Genomic DNA, 24,650 nt, shown 5'->3' with positions numbered 1-24,650 from the left:
TCCCCCACAGATTAGAAAAATTTGAAGAAAGAGATAAGAAAAACAAATATACATGAGAAAGGAACTAGGATATGCCAAATAGTGATAGGAATAGAGTTCAAATCGGAAGAAAATTGAGGAGAAGTTTGGAGTTCATCCGGAATAGGGGACCAGCAGGTATGACTCCGCCAGTAACTCGTTCACAAGCAAATCAAGAGGAGAAATTGGAGAACATATCGGCACCCGAAGGCATGAAGTCGCTAAGGGAGCAGAATCCTGAAGGAATGGGAAGCGGAAGTCCAGGAGAAGCTAGTGGTCTTCAAGCGGTAGGCGGAACCGGGGCCATACCAAAGTCTTTGCCATCTGAGATAAAATCAGGGGTTAATGCGGCACTGGTTCAGGCTCAACATACGTACCAGGTGGGAATGTCGACGGAGTACGAAATGTTTAAACAGCAGATGCAGCAGGATATGATGCAGTTCATGAAGGACATCAATGACTGCATGGCGGAGTGGCGCAGGGATTTCGTAAAGGAAAAAGCAGCATGGCAGGCATCTACGCAGGTTCGCCAGGCCCAAGGACAACAAGTTGGACAGGGCCAAATACCCTCTTCGGGGACGCCGATGCCGCCACCTCATGGCCTTGCCGAGCAGCCGCGGGCAAATCCGAGTCAGTTGCCACCATTCCACCCGAGGATGCTACAACAACCTCCGCCAATCATACTGCCGGGGGTAAGTCACCACATGGGATTCCCGCCGCCAACATCTGGGGCTCTGTCCGAGAAGCAGGAGATGAATCGTCACGCATCGGAAGGGTATCGGCAAACCGCCTGGTCGACGGAGCAGGAACCAAGGAGATGGAATGGGTCTCACATGACGCCGCCAGAGCATCCTCCTGGAAACGGTGGGACTTACAACAACTTCAATCCAGGGCCGGATCAGCGTCGGTCAAGCGGGGCAGTGGGCGATTCTGCGTTTAAAGTCGGCCAACTGCGGAAGTGGGGGCTCAGTTTTGATGGAAGTCCCAGAAGCATGCCCGTGTCAGAGTTTATATTCCGCCTCGAACATCTCCAAAGGTCGTATCAGGTGCCGTGGAAGGAGGTCCTAAGAGAATTTCACGTGTTAGTTGAAGGACAAGCCAAGGAATGGTACTGGATGTACGTGAGGTCAACGGAGATGCAAGAGTGGACTTACCTGAGGTACGCACTACAGCAGCAGTTCCAGAGTCACCGATCCAACTTCGAGCGAGAGTATGAGCTGCGAGAACGGAAGCAGAAGCCGGGAGAAACCATTGAGGTGTATATCCAGACCATGCTAGCGCTCAGATCTCGACTAGAGATGCCGTTTTCCGACTTTGACCTGATAAAAGTAATAAAAATGAACATTAGGGATCAGATTTCGAGAATTATATACCCGATATACATCACTAATATGGATCAACTCCGACATGAATGCCACGATGCGGAGAGAATATTGGCGACTCGGTGGACCCGACATCCCAGCAACCTCGAAACTCACCGAGGGTATAAAGATCGTCCGAGGATCGATGAGCTTTGTCCGGAATCAGTCGGAGAACAGAGTGTACCTGGAGAACAAGAGGAAGTGGAGGCATTAGCTAGACACTGGGAGACCAACAGGGAACGACAGCCACTGACATGCTGGAATTGTGGAACCGTGGGACACCCATTCAACGCGTGTGAATCGGAGGTTTTAAAGGTGTTCTGTTTCAAGTGCGGACTACCCGGTGTGAGGACTCCAAGATGTACTCGATGCCAGACGGGAAACGGCGTGAGGAGCTTGGGCAAGAACAAGGAACCACGCTCCAATCCGTTTGCCATGAACAAGTGAAAGCCTCGTCAAATTGCATGCCTAATGATAAGGATAGCTGTAAGGAGAATAAAATTAGTAAAATTCTGATAAATATAAATAAACCAGCACATACCATTAAATGGTCGAAACGTGAACCGATAGCAGTCCGGGAAGCACATTACCAAGAGGTCAGGAACCGAATATTTGGGAAAAATGATCCGGACCGGAACATTTCGCCAAAAATTGCCAGAGCCCGTAGGAGAAGTCAGCAGCGGAAGGCAGAAAGAAGGATGATTTGTTCGGCCATCAGAGCTGCGGTGGAAGGCGACAACAGACCATTCGCACAGGTGAAGATCGAAGACCTGGAGTTCGTGGGTCTCTTGGATTCCGGGGCATCAGTAAGCTTGCTTGGGGAAGGTTGCCTAGAAACAGTGGAAAGGTTAGGACTGAAATTAGAGAGATCACAATCGATAATGAAATCAGCAGGAGGTACACAGCATCGAGTAGTGGGGAAGATTCAACCCAGCATCTCGTATAATGGGGTAACACATCGATTGCCGATACTCCTTTGTCCATCCTTGAAACAAAAATTGTACCTGGGCATAGATTTCTGGAGAAAATTCGAATTGGCACCAGAGGTGGTGGGTGTAGAATCCTTACACCAGGTGGAATCCGAATTTATGGCCAAAGGAGAACCGATAGAGGCACATATCCTATCCCCCGAACAGACTGAGCAACTGGAAGAAGCAAAAGGACGTTTTCTGACCTACGAAAGTCAAGGATTATGACTTACCAAAGTAGAAGAACACTCGATCCAGTTAGTTGAAGGAGCTGTACCCGTCAAGGAGAGATTCTTTCCCGTGTCTCCGGCGAAACAACAACTGCTATTCGCAGAAGTCGATGAAATGCTACGGTTAGGAGTCATCGAGTTAAGTGAAACTCCCTGGAACAACCGAACGACGATGGTACAGAAACCTGGAAAGAATAGGCTGTGCTTAGACGCAAGAAAACTGAACACACTTACAGTGAAGGATGCTTACCCGCTACAGAACATTGAGTCGATTTTAAGCCGTCCGTCCGTCTGTCCGGATGAACGCCGAGATCTCGGAAACTATGAGAGCTAGGCTATTGAGATTTGGCGTACAGATTCCTGAGCTTCTTACGCAGCGCAAGTTTGTTTCAGTAGACTGCCACGCCCACTCTAACGCCCACAAACCGCCCTAAAATGTAACTCCTACAGTTTTAATGCTAGATAGAAAATTTTAACTGAAATGTATTAATCTTGTCTATACCTATCGATTGACCAAAAAAAAATTTTGCTACGCCCACTCTAACGCCCACAAACCTCCAAAGAAAAAAGCTATGACGTAAGAGCCAGACAATGCGAAATGTGTGTGTATGTAAATAGTTGCCGGCCGAACTTAGCGGCAAAGAAAAAGCCCTGCCGGCGCTCAGAGAGAGCAAAGTGCGCGGCTAACTTATTCTATTGAATAATAAACCCTTTATCCATTTGTCCCATTGACGGGCAAAAACCTTTAAAGATCTGTACATCTTTATTTATCTCTTTCAAAGAATATGAATTAGCTTAATAAATACCTATAGATTGTCCCAAAAAAACTTTTCCGTTTTCAGTCCAATGCTCTTAAACCAAAGTAGTTAGGACAAGCCTTGACACTAGAGCCAGAAAACGACATACATACATACATATGTATTTATGCATGTGTGTGGACGTAAAAAATTGCAATCTAATATCCGCGGCAAATAGAATTCTTTCAAACAAAGCTATTCAACCAAATATTTTGAAATACAGAATGTGCCTTAAAATTGTGTATGTTTAGCAAGCATACATAAATATAAATGTTTTTTGTCTATTTTATGTGTTGCTTTCTCATTCTTGGCGCTGGCTGAAACAAAAGCAGAGCCGAGAAATGAGAGCGAGGGAGAGAGAACAAAGTGCGCGGCTAACTTATTTTAAAGTTTGTTATCTGAGTAACGGGTATCTGATAGTCGAGGTACTCGGCTATAGCGCTCTGTTTTTATATTTAAAAGAAAAGAAAGTGTACTCATCCTTCAAAGCTACACCAGACGAATACTTACTTATTTAACAAGCACGATTTTATTGAAAATGCACCAAACATTTTCATAACTCAAGGAACGACCTTTTAAAACCAATAGTTACCAGTTCCACAAGAAAAGGAGAGTGTTAATATAATTTTCAAAGTTAATAATTGGTACCGTGAGTATGGTACAGGGTTGTCAACGTTATCTGATACTATCGCAACAACATTTTCCAACACTGAGAAAGGTTAATCTCTAGTCGCACGTGTCAATGGAAACTATTTCACGTTTGACAAGCTCGAGTGAAAGTTTTCAACATGTCCAATACGCCGATCGAAGGATATTTGCTGCTCAGGGGACCAACCCATCTTACCAGTCGAATCTTCGTAGGAAACCTGTCGCCATGCAGCCGCAAGGAACTTGCTCAGCTATGTGCACGTTATGGAAAAGTTTTGGGTACAATAATTGAGGAGACGTTTGGTTTTCTTCAGTTCGAGAGTGAAAGACAGGCCAACATAGCTATTCTGGCTCTGCACCAGTCGCGATTCAAGGCCAAAGCCCTGACTGTCCACAGCGCCACCTTTCAATCTGTGGAGGAACACGGACATGACTCCAGACAGTTCGGGGAGGATGTGCTCGTCGCCGAGGCCGACTCTTCGGGGCAGGATCTGATTGCCGACTGCGAGATCATAGCCATGGATCTCCAAGGCTTCCGAGGTGCTATGCGCATCCGGGATCGCCTCATCGCCAAGGGACTGTGCACGGAAGTTCGCTCGCCGATCGCAATGGATGATAACGAACCGCTCTCCAGTCTGGAGGAGCTCGCAGCACTTGGCACCCAGTACGCCATTGTCTTGACGTCCGTGAATGAGAGCATGGGCTCGGCGTCAGTGCACTACTTGTATGAGACCGTTCTGAGCATCCCGACTTGCCGCAGGATCAGGCCATCGAGATGGTTGTGTCGGACTTCAACCGCCGCCATGTCTTTAATTCAGCGGATGGTGTTCGTGACTGAGGTTGTTAACTTATAATAAAATTCTATTCAAAAACCTGTGATAATGCTCCAGGAATCACGGTAAAGTTAATTTGTAAATATAAGAATACACACAATTTATTTATGTGTGTGTGTGATTTCCAGGAAGCGTCACACTATTTCGTCAGAATCCAGATTTCACGTCTTGTCACTTCAAAATTATGCGAAATAAGTGAGAGCTGAACCAGCTCATCGGAACCAAAACGATATTAGTGTTACCAGTAGTGAGAAGAATTCCTTTGGTTATACGATATTCTTATCGATATGAAGTAATGTCATATTCCAACACACCTCCTCAAAAGTCTGATGCTCATGATTTATAAATTTAAAGTTTAATAAAAAATTTGAAATTTGAATTGGCAAGACAAGATATTTCTGGGAGTGCACATTGACCCAACATTTGTTGCTTGAATTGGGGAAACCCAGTAAAACCCAATTAGGTCAATCTTAAAATTAATACAAAGAAAAATGAATATTCAAAATGACAAAATTATGTGATGCAAAATTAACATACAAACAATTAAAGGCAACTTCAGGAAGTAATCTTATAAATTTGAAAATTATAAAGTAATTAGGAATATCTTCTGTTTCCAAACTTAATAACTAGAAAATATAACAGATTTTAAATTCAATAACATAGTTACAAAAAATTATTCTTTTAAATGATAAATTAAATTATGTCTTCAACTTTTATGTAAGTATATAAAAAAAATTGTCGTCTGCATCCATCAATCGGTTAAGCCAAGACGCTGTCTTAGTTGTGCGAAGCGTGGAGCTGGGAGTGGTTTTGTTAATATATCCGCCAGTTGATGATCTGTAGAAATATACTCAAGTTTTATTACTTTATTTTCAACTTGTTCACGTGAAAAATGATATTTGATGTCTATATGTTTTGAACGTTTGCTTTAAACATCTTGAAAAGATATCCTGTTGTACTTCTCCTATCCAATTGACTTCCACCCCAATCTGAATCTACATATCCAACAAAGAAGTCGTCATTCTTCTCAGTTTTAGTGAATGTTAGCTTAAAACCAATAGTACCTTTCAGATATCTTAATACCCTTTTTAAGCATAGCCAAAGCTCTTTATTATTTTTCTGACTATACCGACTCAAAAGATTTACAGATATACTGAGATCTGGCCTTGTACATAGCATTACATACATAAGGCATCCAATCAAACTTTGACAAGGAGAATCGTCTCTTTCATCAGAGTCTAATAAATCAAAGTTCAGTTTACTTGGAAGTGGTGAATTTACAGAATTACATTGCTCCATTTTAAATTATAATAAAATATTTTTAATATAAGCTGATTGGCTTAATTCCACTTTACTTTCTTTTGTGTCTATTTTAATACCAATAAAATACTTAATTTCCATTAAATCTGTCATTTGAAACTTGCTCATTAAATATGATTGAAATTTATTCATTGTTAAAATGTTTTCTGTACAAATAACCAAGTCATCTACGTATAACAAAACATATATATTTTTTAAAATAGTCCCTTTATCCAAAATATATACACATCTATCTACAGGTGGATTTTTTAAAACCAATATCTTTTAAAGCCTTTTCAAACACTTTAAACCAACATCTAGCCCCCTGCTTAAGACCATAAATTGCTTTATTCAATTTACAAACATGACTGCTATTACAAGACAGTCCTTGAGGAACTCTCATGTATATTTTGTTGTGTCTGTTGCGTAGACAACATTGTTGGTTGTTCCCCTCCCTGAGATGTTCGTTGGCTAGCCGGCATCTACACTGCGCGAAAAGCAGGACACAACAAATGGCGCCCAATGAAAATATAAGAAATTAATGAAATGGAATCAATAAAAGTAAAAATTTTCAAGCATAACGTAGAAAGTAAATACTCACCAGAGAGTGCGTCAATAGAAAGCGACATCGGAAACCAGCTGTTTGGACCGTGGGCGGGCTTAAAAGGTCGAACCCATCGTAGCCCCAGTGAGTGAAATTCCGAAAGGTCCTTTCTGCTAAGCACAATCCTTGCTGAGAGAGAGAAGACCGATTAGAAGTGGACCCATGACCGAGTAAAGCGGGACATGCGAAGCCAGGCTAGGAGGTTCATCAGTATATGAAATAGAAAAAGAAAACAATTTTCTTTTTAATATGTTGTCTGTGGTAAAGTAAATGTGTAGTAACTTATCTAAATTGGTTGTCTATGTTTGGAGTTGGTGTGGTCCATGTACGCTGTGAATAAAGTGTGACATCGGTGCCCAGCCAGTTTCAAGTAGAGTCTGAAAGATAAGGAGTAAATTAAATTATTAAAATCGTTTAAATACTTGTGAAAAATTGACACAAACGGATTAGGAACTGAAGGAAAGGAGAGAAAAGTTAGTGGATAATGTAAATAGCTACGTCTCATCCCCCACAGATTAGAAAAATTTGAAGAAAGAGATAAGAAAAACAAATATACATGAGAAAGGAACTAGGATATGGCAAATAGTGATAGGAATAGAGTTCAAATCGGAAGAAAATTGAGGAGAAGTTTGGAGTTCATCCGGAATAGGGGACCAGCAGGTATGACTCCGCCAGTAACTCGTTCACAATGAAATTAAGAGGAGAAATGGGAGAACATATCGGCACCCGAAGGCATGAAGTCGCTAAGGGAGCAGAATCCTGAAGGAATGGGAAGCGGAAGTCCAGGAGAAGCTAGTGGTCTTCAAGCGGTAGGCGGAACCGGGGCCATACCAAAGTCTTTGCCATCTGAGATAAAATCAGGGGTTAATGCGGCACTGGTTCAGGCTCAACATACGTACCAGGTGGGAATGTCGACGGAGTACGAAATGTTTAAACAGCAGATGCAGCAGGATATGATGCAGTTCATGAAGGACATCAATGATTGCATGGCGGAGTGGCGCAGGGATTTCGTAAAGGAAAAAGCAGCATGGCAGGCATCTACGCAGGTTCGCCAGGCCCAAGGACAACAAGTTGGACAGGGCCAAATACCTTCTTCGGGGACGCCGATGCCGCCACCTCATGGCCTTGCCGAGCAGCCGCGGGCAAATCCGAGTCAGTTGCCACCATTCCACCCGAGGATGCTACAACAACCTCCGCCAATCATACTGCCGGGGGTAAGTCACCACATGGGTTTCCCGCCGCCAACATCTGGGGCTCTGTCCGAGAAGCAGGAGATGAATCGTCACGCATCGGAAGGGTATCGGCAAACCGCCTGGTCGACGGAGCAGGAACCAAGGAGATGGAATGGGTCTCACATGACGCCGCCAGAGCATCCTCCTGGAAACGGTGGGACTTACAACAACTTCAATCCAGGGCCGGATCAGCGTCGGTCAAGCGGGGCAGTGGGCGATTCTGCGTTTAAAGTCGGCCAACTGCGGAAGTGGGGGCTCAGTTTTGATGGAAGTCCCAGAAGCATGCCCGTGTCAGAGTTTATATTCCGCCTCGAACATCTCCAAAGGTCGTATCAGGTGCCGTGGAAGGAGGTCCTAAGAGAATTTCACGTGTTAGTTGAAGGACAAGCCAAGGAATGGTACTGGATGTACGTGAGGTCAACGGAGATGCAAGAGTGGACTTACCTGAGGTACGCACTACAGCAGCAGTTCCAGAGTCACCGATCCAACTTCGAGCGAGAGTATGAGCTGCGTGAACGGAAGCAGAAGCCGGGAGAAACCATTGAGGTGTATATCCAGACCATGCTAGCGCTCAGATCTCGACTAGAGATGCCGTTTTCCGACTTTGACCTGATAAAAGTAATAAAAATGAACATTAGGGATCAGATTTCGAGAATTATATACCCGATATACATCACTAATATGGAGAGAATATTGGCGACTCGGTGGACCCGACATCCCAGCAACCTCGAAACTCACCGAGGGTATAAAGATCGTCCGAGGATCGATGAGCTTTGTCCGGAATCAGTCGGAGAAGAGAGTGTACCTGGAGAACAAGAGGAAGTGGAGGCATTAGCTAGACACTGGGAGACCAACAGGGAACGACAGCCACTGACATGCTGGAATTGTGGAACCGTGGGACACCCATTCAACGCGTGTGAATCGGACGTTTTAAAGGTGTTCTGTTTCAAGTGTGGCCTACCCGGTGTGAGGACTCCAAGATGTACTCGATGCCAGACGGGAAACGGCGTGAGGAGCTTGGGCAAGAACAAGGAACCACGCTCCAATCCGTTTGCCATGAACAAGTGAAAGCCTCGTCAAATTGCATGCCTAATGATAAGGATAGCTGTAAGGAGAATAAAATTAGTAAAATTCTGATAAATATAAATAAACCAGCACATACCATTAAATGGTCGAAACGTGAACCGATAGCAGTCCGGGAAGCACATTACCAAGAGGTCAGGAACCGAATATTTGGGAAAAATGATCCGGACCGGAACATTTCGCCAAAAATTGCCAGAGCCCGTAGGAGAAGTCAGCAGCGGAAGGCAGAAAGAAGGATGATTTGTTCGGCCATCAGAGCTGCGGTGGAAGGCGACAACAGACCATTCGCACAGGTGAAGATCGAAGACCTGGAGTTCGTGGGTCTCTTGGATTCCGGGGCATCAGTAAGCTTGCTTGGGGAAGGTTGCCTAGAAACAGTGGAAAGGTTAGGACTGAAATTAGAGAGATCACAATCGATAATGAAATCAGCAGGAGGTACACAGCATCGAGTAGTGGGGAAGATTCAACCCAGCATCTCGTATAATGGGGTAACACATCGATTGCCGATACTCCTTTGTCCATCCTTGAAACAAAAATTGTACCTGGGCATAGATTTCTGGAGAAAATTCGAATTGGCACCAGAGATGGTGGGTGTAGAATCCTTACACCAGGTGGAATCCGAATTTATGGCCAAAGGAGAACCGACAGAGGCACATATCCTATCCCCCGAACAGACTGAGCAACTGGAAGAAGCAAAAGGACGTTTTCTGACCTACGAAAGTCAAGGATAATGACTTACCAAAGTAGAAGAACACTCGATCCAGTTAGTTGAAGGAGCTGTACCCGTCAAGGAGAGATTCTTTCCCGTGTCTCCGGCGAAACAACAACTGCTATTCGCAGAAGTCGATGAAATGCTACGGTTAGGAGTCATCGAGTTAAGTGAAACTCCCTGGAACAACCGAACGACGCTGGTACAGAAACCTGGAAAGAATAGGCTGTGCTTAGACGCAAGAAAACTGAACACACTTACAGTGAAGGATGCTTACCCGCTACAGAACATTGAGTCGATTTTAAGCCGTCCGTCCGTCTGTCCGGATGAACGCCGAGATCTCGGAAACTATGAGAGCTAGGCTATTGAGATTTGGCGTACAGATTCCTGAGCTTCTTACGCAGCGCAAGTTTGTTTCAGTAGACTGCCACGCCCACTCTAACGCCCACAAACCGCCCTAAAATGTAACTCCTACAGTTTTAATGCTAGATAGAAAATTTTAACTGAAATGTATTAATCTTGTCTATACCTATCGATTGACCAAAAAAAAATTTTGCTACGCCCACTCTAACGCCCACAAACCTCCAAAGAAAAAAGCTATGACGTAAGAGCCAGACAATGCGAAATGTTTTTACGCGTGTATGTGTGTGTATGTAAATAGTTGCCGGCCGAACTTAGCGGCAAAGAAAAAGCCCTGCCGGCGCTCAGAGAGAGCAAAGTGCGCGGCTAACTTATTCTATTGAATAATAAACCCTTTATCCATTTGTCCCATTGACGGGCAAAAACCTTTAAAGATCTGTACATCTTTATTTATCTCTTTCAAAGAATATGAATTAGCTTAATAAATACCTATAGATTGTCCCAAAAAAACTTTTCCGTTTTCAGTCCAATGCTCTCAAACCAAAGTAGTTAGGACAAGCCTTGACACTAGAGCCAGAAAACGACATACATACATACATATGTATTTATGCATGTGTGTGGACGTAAAAAATTGCAATCTAATATCCGCGGCAAATAGAATTCTTTCAAACAAAGCTATTCAACCAAATATTTTGAAATACAGAATGTGCCTTAAAATTGTGTATGTTTAGCAAGCATACATAAATATAAATGTTTTTTGTCTATTTTATGTGTTGCTTTCTCATTCTTGGCGCTGGCTGAAACAAAAGCAGAGCCGAGAAATGAGAGCAAGGGAGAGAGAACAAAGTGCGCGGCTAACTTATTTTAAAGTTTGTTATCTGAGTAACGGGTATCTAATAGTCGAGGTACTCGGCTATGGCGTACTTCCTTGTTTTTATATTTAAAAGAAAAGAAAGTGTACTCATCCTTCAAAGCTACACCAGACGAATACTTACTTATTTAACAAGCACGATTTTATTGAAAATGCACCAAACATTTTCATAACTCAAGGAACGACCTTTTAAAACCAATAGTTACCAGTTCCACAAGAAAAGGAGAGTGTTAATATAATTTTCAAAGTTAATAATTGGTACCGTGAGTATGGTACAGGGTTGTCAACGTTATCTGATACTATCGCAACAACATTTTCCAACACTGAGAAAGGTTAATCTCTAGTCGCACGTGTCAATGGAAACTATTTCACGTTTGACAAGCTCGAGTGAAAGTTTTCAACATGTCCAATACGCCGATCGAAGGATATTTGCTGCTCAGGGGACCAACCCATCTTACCAGTCGAATCTTCGTAGGAAACCTGCCGCCATGCAGCCGCAAGGAACTTGCTCAGCTATGTGCACGTTATGGAAAAGTTTTGGGTACAATAATTGAGGAGACGTTTGGTTTTCTTCAGTTCGAGAGTGAAAGACAGGCCAACATAGCTATTCTGGCTCTGCACCAGTCGCGATTCAAGGCCAAAACCCTGACTGTCCACAGCGCCACCTTTCAATCTGTGGAGGAACACGGACATGACTCCAGACAGTTCGGGGAGGATGTGCTCGTCGCCGAGGCCGACTCTTCGGGGCAGGATCTGATTGCCGACTGCGAGATCATAGCCATGGATCTCCAAGGCTTCCGAGGTGCTATGCGCATCCGGGATCGCCTCATCGCCAAGGGACTGTGCACGGAAGTTCGCTCGCCGATCGCAATGGATGATAACGAACCGCTCTCCAGTCTGGAGGAGCTCGCAGCACTTGGCACCCAGTACGCCATTGTCTTGACGTCCGTGAATGAGAGCATGGGCTCGGCGTCAGTGCACTACTTGTATGAGACCGTTCTGAGCATCCCGACTTGCCGCAGGATCAGGCCATCGAGATGGTTGTGTCGGACTTCAACCGCCGCCATGTCTTTAATTCAGCGGATGGTGTTCGTGACTGTTCAGGCCCACTGTCCGGCGAATCTGGACTGGCCCCGCTATCCAGCTGCACCAGCTGCACCGCTCTACCGCTCTCCCGCTCTCCCGCTCTCTCGCGCTCCCGCTCTCCTGCGCTGTTCCTAGCTCCCGCCATGAAGTCTCCGCTGCGCTTTGGAGCGCAGAGCGGAGCTTAGACTAAGTCAGTTCGATTTCTGAAGTTCAGTACAATAAACCGCGGTCGTACCCCCGCCTACTTTTACCCAGTTAACTTCTTGTGCACATTTATTTCCGACTAAGGGGCAAATACGCGTTCGAGTGGTTTCTCCCCTACAGCTTCATCAGCACCAGCAGCAAACCGCACCAGCAGCAAGCCAGCGAAGCCCTTCGAAATAGCCCGCCGACGCCGAACGTTTTCCCGCCGTCGCCTCCCACGCAATTCCACCAGCGCCAGCACGGTACCCCGCTGCCCCCCGGCGTACATTTTGATCCATTCGAGCCGATAAGATAAGTAAAGGTTTTCGTTATATTAATTGCCGGTCTGCAGTCAGCCACTCGAAAATAATTCGTTTGACTTTCTGTACGATTTGTCTAAAATCCTAGTCCGATTAAATCCGACAACGGCAATTAAAAATTACTTCGCCATTTTTTTTCTTCGATTTTCCTTTTGCTACGTGCGGCCATATTGCCAATTTTTTCCGACTCCTTTTTTAATTGCATTTGGCCGCTCATCCATACTTACATACACATCGAGAAAAAATTCCAAGCTTAGAGAAAATATTGTGCAAATATAAGCCAAGCATACAGTGAGAATTATTAAATTTCTAGTGTTCTGCCAATTCAGGCCCCCAAAACTTTTCAAGATTTTTCTCTCTGTATATCCGCAGCCGCTAAAATACTTGCACATATTTTTTCGTTTTTCCAAATACAGTCCACACACAATAAATCGAAAACTTCCACAACAACACATACCCCGCCGGCAATAATTATTTAACAAATTTAAAACCGGCGAAAATTACATACATACAAATATATTACATCCATACAAATATCTACATCCATACAAATATCTACATATATACACATATCTACATCCATACAAATATCTACATATATACACATATCTAAATCCATACAAAAATCTACATATATACACATATCTACATACAGTCACATATAATTTTTAACTCCACCATCCCGTTCCGACTAATTAAAGTTTTCCGTCGGCCATCCGGTAAAAAATAATAAAATACAAAAATTACACCAACCGACGAGAAAATTTTTTGGTCATTGTGTTTTATTTACCATCAAACTTTTTTAGTATTTTTTTGGTATTTGGTATTTACTCCGTAAAAGTTATTTTATTTAAACGGGAAAAATACCAGCACTCCACTGCATGCATAGCATCCTCCGTCCACCATTTTTTGGTATATTTTTAGTATTTTTTCCTCGAAATATTAAATCAAATAAAGCAATACTCCAATATTAAATAATCAACCGATCGCATCCTCCGACCAACAAATTTTGGTATTTTTTCTTCATTTAGAAGTTTAAATAAAGGCGAAAATATTACAATTACTCCACCGGGGACTATATATATACACATAGTTGGTATTTTCCCCCCTCAATTTATCCAAACGCAAAAATACCAGCAAAAAATATACCAAACTTGATCCCAACCATAATACATATACCAAAAGGGTTAAATATTATAGAATTACTTCTCAACGGGTGATATTCGAACTCATCACTCACTGTTCCTAATCCGTATTATTGGGTTTAATTCCGCAAAGTAACCAGGTCGGTGCTTGCTTCCAATTTCTATTTCTCCGATCCACTACTTTTTTGTCGACACCTCGTTCCACTGTTCCAGAAGTGGGCCAGGTTTCCTATTTATCCGACATAAACAAAGGCGAACAGATTCAGACCCAAATAAAGGTAATTTCTCTTTAAATGTCCGCTGGAAGTGATAACAACAAGTTGTCTATTCCACCTGCCGTAGTCCCAGGCATATCCGTAGATCCGCCCACACCCGAACTAACTGCCAAGACCTCGTCGCCCCGAAAAAGGGTCACCCGTGCAAACGTCAAAATGGCACTAACACATTCCCAGATCGCTCTAAGCAAATTTACTGAGGTCTCAGATCGGCTGAGTGAGTTTGAATCCAGAGCAAACACTCCTTCGCCGATCCCTCCTACTCTGTCTATGCTGAACATCCGCCGCGAAGAAATACGCGCGTTATGGGATCGCATCAAGGCAGAATACGATGAATGCACCGGGTGCATAGCAGAAGCCGGAGACAGTGCAGCTGATAGTTTGCCAGTTCTCAAGGCTAAATACGGCTACTGCTATTCCGTTTACGAGAGATGTGGGGCTCAGATCGCGGATATGATAGCCCAGGCTCCCCAAGTTCAAGCTGTTCCTACCCAGACTTACATTCCCTCTGGATGTCGGCTGCCTCCGTGCGATACCGAGGTTTTCACCGGAGATTATCTGCGGTGGCCGACCTTTAGGGATCTGTTTACGGCCATTTACATAAACAATCCAAGGCTGACGCCAGTCGAAAAATTGTTTCACCTAAATGCCAAAACAAGCGGCGATGCACACACGATAGTGTCAAACTCCCCCCTTACTAACGACGGCTTTCGCTCAGCTTGGGCTAACCTAACTGAGCGTTTCGAAAACAAGCGGTTGTTAGTAAATAGCCAATTGAAAATACTTTTCAATGTGCAGTCCGTTAATCAGGAATCTGGGTCAGCTATCCGTGAACTTCAACGTACCATCCAGGGTTGCCTTACGGCTTTAGAAATGTCCGGAATTGAAAAAGAAAATTGGGATTGCCTCCTAGTGTACATGTGCTCCTCCAAACTTCCTAAGCTCACGCTATCCTTGTGGGAACAGTCCCTGCACAATAAGGCAGAGATTCCGACGTGGCAGGAACTGAACGCCTTCCTTACGGAGCGTCACCGGACCTTAGAAGCCATAGACGACGTACGGCCGTCGGGATCGAGTCAATCTCTGCCAAAAACATCCGTCCCCACTGCAGCGCCTCGAAGAATAAATTCTTACGAGACAAGGGTAGCACCCAAGCCAAAAGGATGTGACCTTTGTAAGAAGGAAAACCATCCTGTCCGCACATGTGCACGGTTCCTCCAGATGACGGTCGACGAGCGTTCGACATACATAAAGAGGAAGCAGCTCTGTCTAAACTGCTTCGCACGAGGGCACCAGCTGCGTGATTGTGAGAGCACTCATAGTTGCTTTACGTGCCGCGGCCGCCATCACACCTTACTACACAGAGGCAACTCCTCCCAATCGCCTTCGAATCCCGCCCCAAGACCCAGATCAAGACCAATTACACCAGTTGCCACCGCTTCCCGGTCCACGGACTCTACAGTACAAAATTACTTCGCGGCGGGGTATAGATCCGTCTTGCTGGGCACCGCCATAATTGACATATGTCACTTGGGGTCGAATTTTAAAGCTCGTGCCTTGATAGATTCAGGATCAGAGGCAACCTTCATTTCTGAGCGGCTGTTCAAACTAATTAGGTTGCCTCACCAGGTAATCCGAGCCCAAGTATCAGGTTTAAACCAGACAGTATCCGCTGAATCCAAAAAGCTCTGTCAGTTTGCCATCCGTTCTCCGACCAGGCCTGGCTTGCAAATAAACACGACGGCCTATGTTCTTCCTCAATTAGCTGGAAACCTTCCATCTTGTCCGATTCCGCAACAGTTTCTACGTGATCTTCCCGAACTGTCACTAGCGGATCCAAAGTTCTACGAGAGTGCACAGATAGATATTCTGGTCGGGGCCGACATACTGCCATCCATTCTCCTAAGCGGCACCCGGCCGAATATTTGTGGCTCTCTCCTCGGGCAAGAAACCATTTTCGGGTGGATCCTAACAGGACCCGTTCCTGCTCCAAGGGAAAATCAGATTTCCGTTTTTTCCACACGAATCTCCCACACAGTTGACACGTCTTTGGATAGGCTTCTCACCAAATTTTGGGAGGTGGAGGATCTGCCAGTAAAAGTGACAAAATCTTCCGATTTGGCTTGTGAGGAAAATTTTCTCCGAACGACTACGAGAGACGATAACGGCAGGTACGTCGTAAGTCTTCCGTTTCGTGATCCTCAGAACGTAAAATCCGCCCTCGGTCACTCCAGATCTTCCGCGTTGTCGCAGTTCCTAAGAACCGAGCAACGCCTGAAGAGGGACTGTCAGCTAAAAGCCAAATACGACTCCGTGATTCAAGAGTATCTCGACCTCAATCACATGAAAGAGGTCCGTCCTACCCATAATTCTGCCAGTTATTACCTTCCGCATCATGCCGTGCTCAAGCCGGAAAGTACAACCACTAAGTTACGTGTGGTTTTCAATGCCTCCAGCCCTTCAGAGAATGGGGTCAGCTTAAATGATATCCTTCATGCTGGCCCAGTCTTACAGTCCGATCTAACTATCCAGATCCTGAAGTGGCGATATTTCCGATACGTCTACAGTGCCGATATCGAGAAAATGTATCGGCAGATATGGGTAGATCCGAAGCATTCCCCGTTCCAACGCATTTTATTCCGCAACAGCGAGGGGCACATTCGAGATTTCGAATTACAGACGGTAACTTTTGGAGTCAATTGCGCGCCATTCCTGGCCATTCGAGTCCTGCAACAGTTGGCAACTGACGTGCAGCTCAGCCATCCAAGAGCGAGCAATGTCATTCGAAATAATATGTATGTAGACGATGTCCTTTCGGGAGCTGACTCCGCCGAGGACGCTAAGTCCATTGTTCGCGAGCTACAAAGTGCTCTAGATTCCGCGGGGTTTCCACTGAGAAAATGGACCTCCAGCCACAAAGAAATATTAGCTCATATCCAAAGCGATCATCTTCTGACAGCCGACTTCCTCGAGATCGACACTGAGAGCACAGCCAAAACTCTCGGCGTACGATGGAAGGCGACGTCCGATGAGTTCTTTTTCGTCCCACCAGATTTAGCAACGGAAATCTCCGACACGAAACGACAAGTCCTTTCCCAAATTGCCAAGCTATTTGATCCAGCAGGCTGGCTCGCTCCATTTGTTGTGTGTGCCAAAATCTTTATGCAAGAGATTTGGCTTCAGGATCTAGGCTGGGACGATAAACTTCCAATTGAGCTGTGCCAAAGGTGGAACAGCTTTCTCCAGAGCTATTCGGTCCTAGACCAGGTCAGAATACCCAGATGGGTTTCCTTCCGTCCAGAGTTCCGCGTAGAGCATCACGGATTCTGTGACGCCTCGCAAAAGGCATACGGTGCTGCGATCTATGTGCGCGTAGAAGTGGGCCATAAGACGATGGTGCACTTGCTCACGGCCAAGACGCGTGTGGCGCCAGTCAAAACGGTGTCCCTTCCCAGGCTGGAGTTATGTGGGGCTCTCCTTTTGTCCGAGATGGCCGATGCCATTCTTCAAATTGTGCCGAGGCTGACCTCAAAATTCCACTGTTGGACCGATTCCACGATTGTGCTAGCATGGTTAGCAAAACCAGCGTGCCATTGGACTACGTTCGTTGCCAACAGGGTGACGAAGATCACCGAGTCCACTGAGGCGGCCAATTGGTCGCACGTTCAATCCGAACATAATCCAGCTGATTTGGCTAGTCGAGGAGTTCTCCTTCAAGAGCTGGTGGATAACCCGCTTTGGTGGCATGGACCCACTTGGCTGCAACGTCCACGCGATCAGTGGCCCAGCCAGGGAACCGACCTGCCGGTGACTGAGATCGAAAAGCGTGCCGTTAAAGTCCATGTGGCGTCTATGCCGTCAGAAGATTTCCTAGATCGTTTTTCCAATTTAGATAGAGCTTTGCGGGTCCTCGCGTATGTCCATCGATTTGTCCAACGATGCCCAGGACGTTGCCGCCGCGGAAGAACTCATGACGATTTGCACTCAGCGCAGGTATTTTTCTGAAGAATACCGCTGCTTGAGTCAGAAGCGTCCTGTGCCCGCGGCGAGTTCGATTCTCTCCCTGAACCCCTTTCTAGATAAGAAAGGGGTAATCAGGGCATGCGGCCGCGTAACGGCCTCCGACAGTTTGCGGTATGATGAACGACATCCGATAATCCTGCCGTACGAATGTGCACTCTCGCGGCTTCTGGTCAAATTCACGCATCTCATTACGTTGCATGGTGGCAACCAGTTAGTGGTGCGTCTCACTCGGTCCAGATACTGGGTTCCGAGAATAAAGAACTTGGTGAAGGCAGTGGTTAACTCCTGCAAGGTCTGCGTTATCCACAAAAAGAGATTGCAAGTCCAGATGATGGGAAGTTTTCCGAAAGAGCGGGTGTCCTTTTCCCGCCCGTTCACGTACACAGGGATGGACTACGCCGGCCCGTTTGACATAAAAAATTATACCGGAAGAGCTTGTCTCATTACGAAAGGGTATGTGTTGGTTTTCGTTTGTTTTTCTACAAAGGCCATCCATCTAGAGCCTACATCCGACTTAACGACTGAAAAGTTTCTGGCCGCTTTCGCTCGTTTCGTCTCTAGAAGAGGGTGTCCTCGCCAAGTCCAATCCGACAATGGAAAGACCTTCGTCGGCGCCTCCACCGTGCTTTCCCGAGACTTCATGCAAGCCGTTAAGGAGTCTGTGACCGATGCCTATAGTCATCAGCAGCTCACCTGGCAATTCATTCCTCCGGGGGCACCCCACATGGGAGGCCTATGGGAAGCTGGTGTCAAGAGCTTCAAGACCTTGTTTTACAAGTCCACCGCTACGCGGAAGTACACCTTTGAAGAGCTGTCCACCCTCCTAGCGAGAATCGAAGCTTGTCTGAATTCCAGACCGCTATCTCCCATGTCCGAGGATCCAACTGATCTCTTAGCGTTAACACCAGGGCACTTTCTTGTTGGTGGACCTCTTCTATCCATAGTGGAACCTGAAGTAAAGGGCGAATCCAAGTCCATTCTGAACCGGTGGCAGCACTTAAAGTCTCTCCATCAACAATTCCGCACTCGATGGAAGGATGAGTACCTTAAGGAGCTCCACAAGCGCAACAAGTGGCAAGTCCCCACAGAAAATCTGCGTGTTGGCGATCTGGTCGTCATTAAGGATGACAATTTGCCCTCAAATGAGTGGCGACTCGGAAGAATAGACTCCGTTTTTCCGGGAGCCGATGGTAATGTCCGCGTAGTCGACATTAGTACGACACGCGGCATTGTCAAACGTCCAGTGACCAAGGTGGTTCTTCTTCCAAGAGAGCCGCCCAAAACTACCTCGTAACGAGCCGCGTTTCTTACACACCCTAGTCCGTAGCCATTTTCCACGTCAGTGTTAATCTGCCGTTTGTTTTTTCCTTATCCACGCTCTAAACAGGAAAATGGCTCCCCGTCCACGTAGCGCTCAGGCTCTGGATAGCAGACGTACTCGAGGTACTCAGTCCTACCGATGCCGAGTCTGCCGCGGAATCCATCCTCTTCGGAAGTGTCAGAGGTTCCTAAAGCTGAGCGCAGAGAAGCGGCTGCGGGCAGTGCTTATTAACAAGTACTGCGCGAACTGTCTCGCACACGAGCACTCCACTGGGAGCTGTCGTAGCGGGATCATCACACGCTGCTGCACATGCATGACCTTGGTTCCCGGAAAAAGTCCGGCTCCAAGCAAAAGTCCCGCTCCAAGCAAAAGTCCCGCTCCAAGCCACAGCCCGCTTCTCCGCAGCGTTCGCGCCGGCAAGATCCGCCAACTCGCCAAACGCCTGCTCCTCCACCGCGCTCAGCATCCTCGACACCAGCTCCGTCGCTCGCCGCACTTCTCCAGCGGCATAGCGTTAATGTCCTCCCGACTGCTGTGGTGATCGTCGAGACTGGAGAGAAGAAGTTCGACACCGCCGCACTCATCGATCCGTGCACCCCGACAAGCTCCATTGATGCATCCCTGGCCGCCGCGTTGCGTTTGCCGACAACGAACGTGGGCGACGAGAGCATATGCACGGCGACGATTCGTTCGAAGGTCGACGAGGCCATCAAGCTGGAGGTGGTCCTCAAGATCGAGCCGAACGTGCGCATCCGCACTCCCATCCGTGCGCTCAGTGAGAGCGTCGTCCAAAAATTTAAGGAGCTACCGCTCGCGGATGAGGTTTTCCACCGGCCAGCCACGATCTCATTGATCCTGGGCGCAGACGTCTACCCGAAGTTGATAAAGCCGGGCTTTCACATGGTCGACGAGGGACTGCCGGTAGCCCAGAAGACGGTGTTCGGGTGGATCGTCTCCGGCGCCTGTACGCAGGCTTGAGACGTAGGCGTCTGGCCGAAGTTCCGTCTCCGTTATTATTTTTGCAACGCTAGCGATTGCAAGGGGGGCGGAATGTTCAGGCCCACTGTCCGGCGAATCTGGACTGGCCCCGCTATCCAGCTGCACCGCTCTACCGCTCTCCCGCTCTCTCGCGCTCCCGCTCTTCTGCGCTGTTCCTAGCTCCCACCATGAAGTCTCCGCTGCGCTTTGGAGCGCAGAGCGGAGCTTAGACTAAGTCAGTTCGATTTCTGAAGTTCAGTACAATAAACCGCGGTCGTACCCCCGCCTACTTTTACCCAGTTAACTTCTTGTGCACATTTATTTCCGACTAAGGGGCAAATACGCGTTCGAGTGGTTTCTCCCCTACAGCTTCATCAGCACCAGCAGCAAACCGCACCAGCAGCAAGCCAGCGAAGCCCTTCGAACCAGCCCGCCGACGCCGAACGTTTTCCCGCCGTCGCCTCCCACGCCATTCCACCAGCGCCAGCACGGTACCCCGCGGCCCCCCGGCGTACAGTGACTGAGGTTGTTAACTTATAATAAAATTCTATTCAAAAACCTGTGATAATGCTCCAGGAATCACGGTAAAGTTAATTTGTAAATATAAGAATACACACAATTTATTTATGTGTGTGTGTGATTTCCTGGAAGCGTCCCACTATTTCGTCAGAATCCAGATTTCACGTCTTGTCACTTCAAAATTATGCGAAATAAGTGAGAGCTGAACCAGCTCATCGGAACCAAAACGATATTAGTGTTACCAGTAGTGAGCAGAATTCCTTTGGTTATACGATATTCTTATCGATATGAAGTAATGTCATATTCCAACACACCTCCTCAAAAGTCTGATGCTCATGATTTATAAATTTAAAGTTCAATAAAAAATTTGAAATTTGAATTGGCAAGACAAGATATTTCTGGGAGTGCACATTGACCCAACATTTGTTGCTTGAATTGGGGAAACCCAGTAAAACCCAATTAGGTCAATCTTAAAATTAATACAAAGAAAAATGAATATTCAAAATGACAAAATTATGTGATGCAAAATTAACATACAAACAATTAAAGGCAACTTCAGGAAGTAATCTTATAAATTTGAAAATTATAAAGTAATTAGGAATATCTTCTGTTTCCAAACTTAATAGCTAGAAAATATAACAGATTTTAAATTCAATAACATAGTTTCAAAAAATTATTCTTTTAAATGATAAATTAAATTATGTCTTCAACTTTTATGTAAGTATATAAAAAAAATTGTCGTCTGCATCCATCAATCGGTTAAGCCAAGACGCTGTCTTAGTTGTGCGAAGCGTGGAGCTGGGAGTGGTTTTGTTAATATATCCGCCAGTTGATGATCTGTAGAAATATACTCAAGTTTTATTACTTTATTTTCAACTTGTTCACGTGAAAAATGATATTTGATGTCTATATGTTTTGAACGTTTGCTTTAAACATCTTGAAAAGATATCCTGTTGTACTTCTCCTATCCAATTGTCTTCCACCCCAATCTGAATCTACATATCCAACAAAGAAGTCGTCATTCTTCTCAGTTTTAGTGAATGTTAGCTTAAAACCAATAGTACCTTTCAGATATCTTAATACCCTTTTTAAGCATAGCCAAAGCTCTTTATTATTTTTCTGACTATACCGACTCAAAAGATTTACAGATATACTGAGATCTGGCCTTGTACATAGCATTACATACATAAGGCATCCAATCAAACTTTGACAAGGAGAATCGTCTCTTTCATCAGAGTCTAATAAATCAAAGTTCAGTTTACTTGGAAGTGGTGAATTTACAGAATTACATTGCTCCATTTTAAATTTTAATAAAATATTTTTAATATAAGCTGATTGGCTTAATTCCACTTTACTTTCTTTTGTGTCTATTTTAATACCAATAAAATACTTAATTTCCATTAAATCTGTCATTTGAAACTTGCTCATTAAATATGATTAAAATTTATTCATTGTTAAAATGTTTTCTGTACAAATAACCAAGTCATCTACGTATAACAAAACATATATATTTTTTAAAATAGTCCCTTTATCCAAAATATATACACATCTATCTACAGGTGGATTTTTTAAAACCAATATCTTTTAAAGCCTTTTCAAACACTTTAAACCAACATCTAGCCCCCTGCTTAAGACCATAAATTGCTTTATTCAATTTACAAACATGACTGCTATTACAAGACAGTCCTTGAGGAACTCTCATGTATATTTTGTTGTGTCTGTTGCGTAGACAACATTGTTGGTTGTTCCCCTCCCTGAGATGTTCGTTGACTAGCCGGCATCTACACTGCGCGAAAAGCAGGACACAACAAATGGCGCCCAATGAAAATATAAGAAATTAATGAAATGGAATCAATAAAAGTAAAAATTTTCAAGCATAACGTAGAAAGTAAATACTCACCAGAGAGTGCGTCAATAGAAAGCGACATCGGAAACCAGCTGTTTGGACCGTGGGCGGGCTTAAAAGGTCGAACCCATCGTAGCCCCAGTGAGTGAAATTCCGAAAGGTCCTTTCTGCTAAGCACAATCCTTGCTGAGAGAGAGAAGACCGATTAGAAGTGGACCCATGACCGAGTAAAGCGGGACATGCGAAGCCAGGCTAGGAGGTTCATCAGTATATGAAATAGAAAAAGAAAACAATTGTCTTTTTAATATGTTGTCTGTGGTAAAGTAAATGTGTAGTAACTTATCTAAATTGGTTGTCTATGTTTGGAGTTGGTGTGGTCCATGAACGCTGTGAATAAAGTGTGACATCGGTGCCCAGCCAGTTTCAAGTAGAGTCTGAAAGATAAGGAGTAAATTAAATTATTAAAATCGTTTAAATACTTGTGAAAAATTGACACGAACGGATTAGGAACTGAAGGAAAGGAGAGAAAAGTTAGTGGATAATGTAAATAGCTACGTCTCATCCCCCACAGATTAGAAAAATTTGAAGAAAGAGATAAGAAAAACAAATATACATGAGAAAGGAACTAGGATATGCCAAATAGTGATAGGAATAGAGTTCAAATCGGAAGAAAATTGAGGAGAAGTTTGGAGTTCATCCGGAATAGGGGACCAGCAGGTATGACTCCGCCAGTAACTCGTTCACAAGCAAATCAAGAGGAGAAATTGGAGAACATATCGGCACCCGAAGGCATGAAGTCGCTAAGGGAGCAGAATCCTGAAGGAATGGGAAGCGGAAGTCCAGGAGAAGCTAGTGGTCTTCAAGCGGTAGGCGGAACCGGGGCCATACCAAAGTCTTTGCCATCTGAGATAAAATCAGGGGTTAATGCGGCACTGGTTCAGGCTCAACATACGTACCAGGTGGGAATGTCGACGGAGTACGAAATGTTTAAACAGCAGATGCAGCAGGATATGATGCAGTTCATGAAGGACATCAATGACTGCATGGCGGAGTGGCGCAGGGATTTCGTAAAGGAAAAAGCAGCATGGCAGGCATCTACGCAGGTTCGCCAGGCCCAAGGACAACAAGTTGGACAGGGCCAAATACCTTCTTCGGGGACGCCGATGCCGCCACCTCATGGCCTTGCCGAGCAGCCGCGGGCAAATCCGAGTCAGTTGCCACCATTCCACCCGAGGATGCTACAACAACCTCCGCCAATCATACTGCCGGGGGTAAGTCACCACATGGGTTTCCCGCCGCCAACATCTGGGGCTCTGTCCGAGAAGCAGGAGATGAATCGTCACGCATCGGAAGGGTATCGGCAAACCGCCTGGTCGACGGAGCAGGAACCAAGGAGATGGAATGGGTCTCACATGACGCCGCCAGAGCATCCTCCTGGAAACGGTGGGACTTACAACAACTTCAATCCAGGGCCGGATCAGCGTCGGTCAAGCGGGGCAGTGGGCGATTCTGCGTTTAAAGTCGGCCAACTGCGGAAGTGGGGGCTCAGTTTTGATGGAAGTCCCAGAAGCATGCCCGTGTCAGAGTTTATATTCCGCCTCGAACATCTCCAAAGGTCGTATCAGGTGCCGTGGAAGGAGGTCCTAAGAGAATTTCACGTGTTAGTTGAAGGACAAGCCAAGGAATGGTACTGGATGTACGTGAGGTCAACGGAGATGCAAGAGTGGACTTACCTGAGGTACGCACTACAGCAGCAGTTCCAGAGTCACCGATCCAACTTCGAGCGAGAGTATGAGCTGCGAGAACGGAAGCAGAAGCCGGGAGAAACCATTGAGGTGTATATCCAGACCATGCTAGCGCTCAGATCTCGACTAGAGATGCCGTTTTCCTACTTTGACCTGATAAAAGTAATAAAAATGAACATTAGGGATCAGATTTCGA

At 45.4% G+C, this 24,650-nt stretch overlaps 2 protein-coding genes, 3 long non-coding RNA genes and 1 pseudogene across 6 annotated transcripts; 3 read left to right on the top strand and 3 right to left on the bottom strand.

The window, feature by feature from the left end:
- Nucleotides 1-939: 939 nt before the first annotated feature.
- LOC139353679 (uncharacterized) lies at nucleotides 940-1,556 on the bottom strand. Its single transcript, XR_011604901.1, has 3 exons — nucleotides 1,401-1,556; nucleotides 1,173-1,337; nucleotides 940-1,082 (listed from the first exon to the last, which is right to left on the bottom strand). It is a non-coding gene; the product is annotated as an uncharacterized lncRNA (long non-coding RNA).
- Nucleotides 1,557-1,728: 172 nt separating this feature from the next.
- Nucleotides 1,729-2,735, bottom strand: LOC139353680 (uncharacterized). Of its 2 annotated transcripts, none has more exons than XR_011604902.1 (3): nucleotides 2,384-2,735; nucleotides 1,921-2,209; nucleotides 1,729-1,863 (listed from the first exon to the last, which is right to left on the bottom strand). It is a non-coding gene; the product is annotated as an uncharacterized lncRNA (long non-coding RNA). The 2 variants fall into 2 exon arrangements; XR_011604903.1 differs by having other exon boundaries at nucleotides 1,751-1,847; nucleotides 1,970-2,209.
- A 1,427-nt stretch (nucleotides 2,736-4,162) lies between these two features.
- LOC139353582 (uncharacterized) lies at nucleotides 4,163-4,876 on the top strand. Its single transcript, XM_070997937.1, has one exon. It carries the CDS (start codon nucleotides 4,163-4,165, stop codon nucleotides 4,874-4,876), a length of 714 nt encoding a protein of 237 aa, XP_070854038.1.
- Nucleotides 4,877-8,969: 4,093 nt separating this feature from the next.
- On the bottom strand, nucleotides 8,970-9,665 carry LOC139353660 (uncharacterized). Its single transcript, XR_011604876.1, has 3 exons — nucleotides 9,616-9,665; nucleotides 9,153-9,441; nucleotides 8,970-9,095 (listed from the first exon to the last, which is right to left on the bottom strand). It is a non-coding gene; the product is annotated as an uncharacterized lncRNA (long non-coding RNA).
- Nucleotides 9,666-11,415: 1,750 nt separating this feature from the next.
- On the top strand, nucleotides 11,416-12,598 carry LOC139353581 (uncharacterized). Its single transcript, XM_070997936.1, has 2 exons — nucleotides 11,416-11,984; nucleotides 12,424-12,598. Exons 1-2 carry the CDS (start codon nucleotides 11,416-11,418, stop codon nucleotides 12,596-12,598), a joined length of 744 nt encoding a protein of 247 aa, XP_070854037.1.
- Nucleotides 12,599-13,567: 969 nt separating this feature from the next.
- Nucleotides 13,568-20,344, top strand: LOC136117803 (uncharacterized; annotated as a pseudogene).
- Nucleotides 20,345-24,650: the final 4,306 nt, after the last annotated feature.

Source organism: Drosophila suzukii, chromosome Y (genome assembly GCF_043229965.1).
Source record: "Drosophila suzukii chromosome Y, CBGP_Dsuzu_IsoJpt1.0, whole genome shotgun sequence".
Taxonomy (NCBI): Eukaryota; Metazoa; Arthropoda; class Insecta; order Diptera; family Drosophilidae; genus Drosophila; species Drosophila suzukii.
The sequence above is the reverse complement of the archived record's forward strand: the minus strand, read 5'-3'. Positions and strand labels throughout refer to the sequence as shown.

Coding starts and splice junctions, on each gene's coding strand:
- LOC139353582 (XM_070997937.1), top strand. CDS start 4,163: ATGTCCAATACGCCGATCGAAGGATATTTGCTGCTCAGGGGACCAACC.
- LOC139353581 (XM_070997936.1), top strand. CDS start 11,416: ATGTCCAATACGCCGATCGAAGGATATTTGCTGCTCAGGGGACCAACC. Junction 11,985..12,423: donor AATGAGAGCATGGGCTCGGC/GTCAGTGCACTA, acceptor TCTCCCCTACAG/CTTCATCAGCACCAGCAGCA.